Here is a 9,032-nt window from a genome sequence, read left to right on the forward strand (position 1 = left end):
CGTGCGGAACATAACGTCCCTGCTGGCATCCGTTTTGCCACATGTGCACCCCAACACAGATAGCCGCAGCGTCGCGAGTCGCCGTCGTCAGGCAAGATCCCCCCGCAGAGCCCGTCGTTCCTCGTCGGCGCCTGAAGAGAACCCGACGCAGTTCTGTTGGTTCCACTGTCAATTCGGCGCAAGAGCTCGAAGGTGCCAATCACCTTGCGCCTGGCCGGGAAACCGCCCCGGGGGTCGCTAACGGCGGCGTGCGCATCCCCATCAACCTGCACCAGCAGTAGCCGCCTTCTTTACGTCTCCAACAGAACGTCTCGACGCCGTTTCCTGGTCGACACCGGAGCAGAAGTCAGTTTAATCCCTGCTACTCGAACAGAACGGTTACGACAACCCATCTACCACCTCGCAGCTGCAAACGGCACCGGACGGTTTCCCTGTTTATGGTGAACGTTCGGTGACGACGTCTCTTGGCCTACGGCACTCTTTTCCCTGGGTATTCAAAACTGCTGCAATTGAGCACAACATACTCAGTGCCGATTTTCTCCACCACTTTGGTTAGGTCGTCGACCTCTGTCGCAAAGCCATCGTGGACCCAAAGACAACCTTGCGTACTCCCGGACATCCCTCTATTGTCCGTCAGCATCCTCCAACCGTCACCATCTCCTCGCTCCAGTCGCCTTTCTCCGCCGTCCTCAGCGAATTCCCGTCTTTGACGAAGCCTCCGGATTGGACCCAGCCAGTCCGTCACGATGTGGTTCACCACATTCAAACAACCAGTCCCCCGTACACTTTCGACCACGTCGGCTTGCGCCTGAAAAATTCAACATCGCCAAAGCTGAGTTCCAACACATGCTTGCTATTGGTATTGCGAGACCTTCTCAAAGTGACTGGGCCTCCACTTTGCACATGGTCCCTAAGAAAACAGGTGATTGGAGACCTTGTGGGGACTACAGGGCACTCAATGTGGTCACCAAGCCGGATCGATATCACTTACCCAATATTCAGGATTTCACCATGAATTTGGCTGGTGCCCGTCTCTTCAGTAAAATCGACTTGGTAAAAGCGTACCACCAAATTCCGATGGCTGCCGAAGACGTCCCCAAGACTGCCATAACGACGCCTTTTGGGCTGTTCGAATTTCTCAGGATGCCTTTCGGCTTGAAGAATGCCTCGCAGACGTTCCAAAGATTCGTCGTGCGAGGTTCCCCGTCCATCTTCCCCATCCATCCACATCCATCTTGCGAGGTTTGTCGTTTGCCTACCTGAACAATGTTCTCGTGGCCAGTGAAACTGAGGAGCAGCACGCCCAACACCTCCGCCAGGTTTTCGCACGATTACAACAGCATGGCATCGTCATCAACGCCCAGAAGTGCGAATTCGGCAAGCTTTCACTGGAGTTCCTCAGGCATCAGATCTCCGCTGACGGAATATTACCCCTTCCCCAAAAAGTTCGAGAGCCATCTCTTCGCAGCTTTCCTGCGCCTTCTCGGGACCGAGCGCATTCGCACTTCCGCCTACCACCCGGCGTGCAACGGCCTGGTGGAGCGTTTCCATCGTCACCTCAAGCAAGCCATTATGGCCCACGGTCGCCGTGCGAGCTGGTTGGATCACCTCCCGTTCATCCTATTGGGCATCCGCGCGGCAGTTAAAGTTGATCCTGGCTGTTCGTCGGCGCAGCTGGTGTATGGAACCCCGCTCCGCCTGCCCTCCGACGTCTTTGTACCTTCATCCGTCCCCTACACGGATCAGCCTGCTTACCTCGCCCGCCTCAGACACGCTTTTGCTACGCTTCAGTTCACTCCGACCCGAGCGGTAGCATCATCACCTCCCTTCGTCCCGTCGGAATTGGACACAACGTCCCAATTGTCCCCCAAGACCAACGTCCCACAACGTCCCCCAAGACTTTTGTCATCGATGTCCACGGCCAGCCTCAATCCGTCTCCATCGACAGGCTAAAGCCTGCATTCATTGACCACGCTCCTCCCGTTTCCTCCCTCTCCAGCCAAGCCTTTCCAGCGCCTCCTACGTCCGTACAGGTGAAGCACGTCACCTGGAATGACTACGTACCCCATGCGCCCTCTCATCTGAAGTGATGTTAACCTTACCGTACCGTCAGCACACTGAGAGGGGGGGCAGCTGTGGTGACTGCCGACGACGAAGCTTGTCAGCTGGCGCTGGCTGTGCAGAATAAATCATTCCTTCGTTTTTGGGCTCGCTGGCCGGACGTGTCTCTTTTATCTCTAGCTGGGATAGTTTCCCACATAGTCATACAATTTAAAGGCCGGGATGCGCCGTAGAAAAAAGTAGTGAAGAACGTGAAGAGCTCTTTTCTGGACAGCTTCAAGGCGATTCACATCAGTGACGTACAGAGCATTCCACACAACCGACGCATACTCTAGTCTTGGGAGGACATAAGATTTGTACAGCGTTATAAAGACAGTGGGTGAATCATCGAGATCACGAATTGTATTCACTCGGCATATCACACCATCGCACAAGTACGAAAAGATTACTAAAGTTCTCTTTACGAGTGAATGAGACGACCTTAGTCTTAGTACTGTTAATTTTAAAGTGCACCCTGCCAGTAGTTTGGTTGCTGGAACCATATCACCAGCTAATCCGTCAGCTCAGGACGCTTGGCTGTGTTCCCAGCGCGACATAGACGAAATTGCTAAAAACAGGCACACCAGCCCTTTAAAGTGCACACTGCGTGTAGTTGGGCCGCTGGAACCATATCATCAAGTAATCGGTCAGCCCAGGACGCTTTGCTGTGTACCCAGCGCGACATAGACGAAATTGCTAAAAAATGGGCACACCAGCCCTTTAAAGTGCACACTGCGTGTAGTTGGGTCGCTGAAACCATATCACCAAGTAATCAGTCAGCCCAGGACGCTTTGCTGTGTTCCCAGCGCGACATAGACGAAATTGCTAAAAATGGGCACACCAGCTTTGTAAAGTGCACACTGCGTGTAGTTGGGTCGCTGGAACCATATCATCAAGTAACCAGTCAGCTCAGGACGCTTTGCTGTGTTCCCGCGCGACATAGACAAAATTGCTAAAAATGAGCACACCAGCTTGTTAAAGTGCATACTGCGTGTAGTTCGGTCGTTGGAACCATATCACTAAGTAATGAGTCAACCCAGGACGCTTGGCTGTGTTCCCCGCGCGACATAGACGGAATTGCTAAAAACGGGCACACTAGCCCTTTAAAGTGCACACTGCGTGTAGTTGGGTCGCTGGAACCATATCGCCAACTAATCCGTCAGCTCAGGGCGCTTAGCTGTGTTCCCAGCGCAACGTAGACGAAAATGCTAAAAACGGGAACACCAGCCCTTTAAAGTGCACCCTGCCTGTAGCTTGGTCGCTGGAACTAGCGCCTTCATAATTTGCCCACGTCTCGTGAGCATCATTTGACCTCATTTCTGAATGCACTCATACTGACCTTACACCCCTCAGGCCTCACCAGTGACTTCACTCACACAGACCTGGCGCCCCTCAGACCTCATGAGTGCACTCACAGGAGACCTCATGAGGGTAAGAACCTCATGAGTGCACTCACGGATGGCCTGATCGCGGGGTTGCCCTCACTCACCCTCACCTCAAAGGCGTGAAGTGAGGGTGAGGGGCACTCATGAGGGCTCTCATGAGTGAGTTCGCCCAGCTATGGTCCTGTGTCATTTGTGTTGCTGGCTATGCACTGTTATAATGCACCAACTACAAAACGTCTTCCAAACGCTTGCTTAGAATGATGGGGTATATGTTTGTTCTGTGTATAATGTTACGTGAAGCAGCAATGTATGTAGCTGCCGACATTTTCTGTTTCATTTTCTGTTTCCTCATACCATTATAGCTCGTTCGTGCTGAAAAAAGTTAGTATTATCATTCTGTTCACATTGTGTGTTTTTATACTGTCGACGCTTCACGCTGTTTTGTTGTGCAAAACACAAGACCCAGTTCATTGTGATACATGCCTATAGGATAAGTAAGCTCGATGTTATGGAGTTTACAGTAGATGTGAAGTATTGGACACCCCGCAATCATGGCACATGTTTTCTTTCTTGGGTATGTAAGACACAAACTGGATTTGTCGAAGTACCTGATCCTCGCTTTTAGCAGTCCAAATGTCTGCTCAATCACTTGCCGTGTTCGTCTTCAGTTGTGTGTCTCTCTTCAGCTTCATTCGCCGGCTCTGTTGAAAGCTGTGAGCAACGATGGCTGCACAGGGTAGCCTGAGTCACCAGCCGAAACCACACATTATATTTCCAGATTACGTACAGTATTAGTGTTGTAATAACCGCTAATATATTTGTGACCTTATCGACCAGCCAGCTCTGAGGCGTTCTACCTGCTTCCAACGCGTTATGAAGGTTGCCCCAGATGACGCTGTGATACATTCCCGGGTCACCTTCCCGGGTGAACCGGATGAACTCTCAGGCTGTTTTGCGAACTGCCTGCACGTTGATAGAATAGAGGCCTTTCCTGACGCAGTAGACCTCACGCAGATGTCGGCTAGGAGCCTCGACGATCACGTGAGTGCAGCCTCCCAGCACATTTGGGAACCCTGCAAACGTACCCTTTTTGCTCTCAGTGTTGCTAAATAACTGTCCACTGTATTCAGATATAGTTTCCATATCTTAAATGAAATATCATTTCATTTAAGCCACGTTACCAAGTACGGAATGGCAGCTGCCACTAGCGTAAAATCGCAAAGGAAGGAGGATTTGAATATCCACGTGAATGTCATAGCATCGCGCGGTAAGGCCGTCTCACGGTTCCAGGACGTCGCACAAACTACGTATGGAGACAGTTGGGAGCCTGAAGTAGCGGAGCAGGTGACCATCGGGGATGTGCGCTAGTGCTGTCCTTCTAGTGAAAACCTGATCACGACATGAAGCTCTCCCTGATTCGAATTCGAGCGCAGCAACGTACACATCCAGGATGGTCGTAACACCAGGGGCTTAATCGCAAGTCCACCTTACGAGCTAACGTGGGCAACGGCGATCGTTAAAACTATAGCGCGAGACGGGATTCACGGGGCATATTTCGTGCTCGCTTCGTCAACGGGACAGTGGCATAATCTCTGACCACAACTTCCACCGAACATGCAGGGCTGCATACCGAAATACGGAAAGATACAAAACCCGAGCGATGCGCGCGGTCCTTCTCATCCTCTTCTCCGTCCCTAACACGTCAAGCGAAGCAGGAGGCTACCGAAGTGAACAAACGTAACGACGATATCCCCTTTGCGCAATCGCATTTCTTCGTCAACCGATGTCGTTGACCTGTCGGTGTCGTTACGGCCGTGCACGTAATATTAGATGACTACGCCTGGGGCGCGAGCGCATCAACGTCATCTCCGTCACTTCACTTCTTCAGTTTTTCTACTATTCTTTGGAAGGCAGCAAACATGCCGTCGTCGCGTGGTTCTCGCAGTGCTCGAAGAACTGCCCAACAATACGAGATTATGGCCCGATGCATGCAAGCCAACGGTAATTTATTCCGAGGAGCATTTTCGTCCACATATACTTGTCAACATCGGGACAGAGACTGGGAAGACTTAGCAGCCAGGCTGAATGCTGGTGCCGTGCAAACCGTGCCGAGGTGGCGGAAGGTAAGTGTGCGCTGACTACCAGGCAGGATGAGGTGTGTTTCTGTGTTTAGGCAGGTCTATACGTGGCGTTTCGTGTAAAACTAGCCGTTAGCAATCGCGTGGGGCTTTGACGATGTCGTTTGACGTTTTTTTTTTTTTTTTCGCGTAGGCATGGCAGGACTGGAGGTCTTACGTAAAAGTTAAAACAGCACGGATCCGCGCCTGGCAGAACAGAACGGGGGCATGCACTGAGAGGTTAACCGATGTAGAAAAATATCTTGTTAGCCTCATGGGAGACGTGTGCATTGTGGATGTCGCCACTACCCCAAAGGCTAGCGTTTCACTGAGGGCCAATGCTCTATCTGAATATCAGCCACCAGCCGCTGGCCATTTGAAGACAAACGGCGACGACGCAGTAAACGGTACGTGTATCTGTTTCTAGTTATTTTGGAAATGTTCTGCGCTTGCAGTTATTACTGTACGGTTCAATGCCAACGTTTGACACCTTACACCGCAATGCAGGGGAACAAAATACAATCGAGCAGTCGTCACAAGCAACATATATATCTTCTCAGGTGGAAGACACTGATACAGCAACAGCTCCCGACGATGCTGCTGCTATGAATGTGTCGCAAGACCGTGAACCACAAATGTCACCGGACTTGACTCAAGAACCCAGACACGGGAGGTGGAGCAGAATAAGTACAAGTCGAACTTCCTTGTCTCTCTATTGTCAAGTATATTTGCAGGGGTCATTAGACAGCAGTACCAGAATGAAGTCGGCCAGACCTTCCTATCCCTTCAGACCAAACAACAAGAGCAGCTGGGCCGCATATACGGCTCGTTGACAGAACTTGTAAAGGCGGTCAATAGGATCGTCGCCGCTGAGCAGCAACAAACTACTGCTCTTCAAGAAATTATTGAACTTCTTACTGTAAGCACACATTTATTTTTCTACGCACTTTGGGTGCGAAGCATACTAAACCTTTGGACATCGTAGTAAAGCAATATCACACTGCGCATAACTGACTGCGAACTCTGTCCGTGACCCTTGCCCCTCCAGCTCGACTTTCTTCCTGATCGGGCTTGGCTGTACGTGTCAAACATGTCAGAGTTTATCTCTGGGGGACCCTCTAGCTCAAGCCCTCTCTCAAACAAATGTTGTGGAGAATTGCACAGGAATTTATAATGTTCCCCGCTACACTTGGTGAATAGGGCAGTGCTCTATGTCTATGTAGGCACCGGAACCGGCTCTGTTGGACTGCTCGATGACTGCCCGTGCCTTCTGATGGCAAATATTAAAAGTTGCTTTCAATGAATCAGATTCTGCCTCCGATTCAGCATAGGGCATCATGAGCCACGGCTCCAGAGGGTACCGCTATTCCCTGCGAGAAAGGAATGTGGTGTGATGGACAGACGTACAAAACAGCCCTTACCAATGAGCCATGAGTTCGTTCTTGGAATCCTGTTGCAGGACAGTGCATCGAGCAGTGCGGAATTCTTCCATATGAATGAATCATGAGTGCTCCCTGGGTACTTCGCATTCACATTCAGTATCTCCAGTTCCGAGGAACACATCTGCCAACGGAGGCAAAGATAGGCATAGGTTGAGCCTGTACAACTCTAATGTGTGGCTCCCAATTCTTCTGAGCGGCGTGGTACGGGTTAACTGAGCATATTTTTTTAGTTAGGCGGTAGAGGGTTTAAGCCATCAAGGAGTTCTACTGAATTTTTACTAGGTCTACAGAGCTTGTGTATTTTGAATATTATAAATTGTAATCAGTTCTAATTTTATTTGAGGACCCATATCGCCGGGTGAGGGATCCCTAAATATTGTCTAGTTTTCTGCATAATGGCAAATAAAAATTGTTTTGAAAGTGACACGATGTTTGACGTGTAACAGTGATTGAACCGATGAGGATAGCTATAAAGAGTGAATTACATCGGTTGTAAGTTGCACACTAGTGATAGTAGCCTTATCACAATTACAAGACGTACCAGTTGCACGTTGATAGAGTGATCCCCCTTTCGATTTACAAACAGTGACTCATTCAGTGTGGGGCGGCGATCCATAGCCTCTTTGATGTCTTGCACGCTTGCCGCGTCACGTGGGAACTGCAACTTCTGGCTGCTGCATGGCGTTTATCACTTGGTGAATGCAACGACTAGTGCTACTCTACGGCAGCCCAATCCCTGGTTCCCATCAGGCATTTAGTAACTCCCGGAGCCGAAGAAGTGCAGTGCGCAGAGCACCTGCATAGAAGTAGGTTTGCAGCGTTTCTGTGTATTGCACCTAATTATATGGAATATTTGCTGAACGAGGTGCCTCGGACGAAACGACGACGCACTTCGCGGAACGCTTTTGCCATTCACGTAGAGCTTGGGACAAAAGTTTACGGAACACGCGAGCCACGTACTTTTTCTTCGGTGCGACACCCTAGCGGCTGCCGGAATCGGGTGAGTCCACTGTTTCGAAGGGGTGGACGGATGCGCTGTTAGCGACACACAGTGGTGGTTCCAGGTTCCAGTGTCGCTTATGTGTGCCTGGGAAGTACAAGTTACCGCTCTGTGTCGCTAACAGCGCACCCTTCCACCCCTCCGAAACAGTGGACTCACTCGCTTCCGGCAGCCGCTAGGGTGTCGCACCGGGGAAAAAGTGCGTTGCTCGCGTGTTCCGTAAACTTTTGTCCCAACCTGTACCATAAATAATGTGAACACACATACCTTTGTTTCGACCGACAAGGCATTCGCCCTCTCCGAGGACGGTGTGAGGTACGGCCGCAATTCCTCACATAGAATGTGGGCTGCTCTTTTCGAAAGGCGGAATAACCTCCTAAGGTCTATTTCATGTAAATGAAATCCATCTTGACGGTTACGACGCAGCTTCCGTTACCTTCCAGGCAAAGAAACCTTCCGCCATTTTCTTGTTCTCTGTGGGCGCATGCAACGTCAACGTCTTTTCACCTGGGTTACCCTCCCGTATAATACCGATCACAGTATGTAGTTTGCCTAAGCCAAAGATTACGCCACTTTTAACGAAAACGAGGAAGTTACATGCGTCACGAGGAGCAAATCACGGGCCCGCTATTCCGGCTGTGACAGCCTCGTCAAGGGGATGAAACTCGCGAGTTCACTTGCGGAATACAGTGCGAGCGCTCATTGGTTGCTTTGAAATTATGAACTTTCCTTGGCGCGCTCAAGCCGGCGACACCGTGTCGGCGGTGCCAGTGCAATTCACAGCAAAGTTTCGAAATGTGTTGGGTGCAGCAGGGACGCAAGCAAAGTATCTATGCCGGTACCGCTTTGGATGGTTTTTAGTGTCCTAATATGTTGTCGATACCGACTCTGAAAAGTTCGGTGCCTCATGGATACTTCTGCAAGATAAGTGGAAGGCAGGTCTGCTTCGCATTGCTTGGTGCGACAACGATTCAAGAAGGACGAATAC

General features: G+C 50.5%; 1 protein-coding gene and 1 long non-coding RNA gene across 2 annotated transcripts; one reads left to right on the top strand and one right to left on the bottom strand.

Annotated features, from left to right (window-relative positions):
- The first annotated feature begins 1,266 nt into the window (after positions 1-1,266).
- Positions 1,267-1,953, top strand: LOC135373353 (uncharacterized). Its single transcript, XM_064606569.1, has one exon. The coding sequence runs from the start codon at positions 1,267-1,269 to the stop codon at positions 1,951-1,953; it is 687 nt and encodes a 228-aa protein (XP_064462639.1).
- A 4,574-nt stretch (positions 1,954-6,527) lies between these two features.
- LOC135373350 (uncharacterized) lies at positions 6,528-7,750 on the bottom strand. The gene is made up of 3 exons (XR_010416422.1): positions 7,586-7,750; positions 7,024-7,165; positions 6,528-6,972 (listed from the first exon to the last, which is right to left on the bottom strand). It is a non-coding gene; the product is annotated as an uncharacterized LOC135373350 (long non-coding RNA).
- Between the last annotated feature and the right edge of the window lie 1,282 nt (positions 7,751-9,032).

This window comes from Ornithodoros turicata, unplaced genomic scaffold (genome assembly GCF_037126465.1).
Source record: "Ornithodoros turicata isolate Travis unplaced genomic scaffold, ASM3712646v1 Chromosome231, whole genome shotgun sequence".
NCBI classification, from domain to species: Eukaryota; Metazoa; Arthropoda; class Arachnida; order Ixodida; family Argasidae; genus Ornithodoros; species Ornithodoros turicata.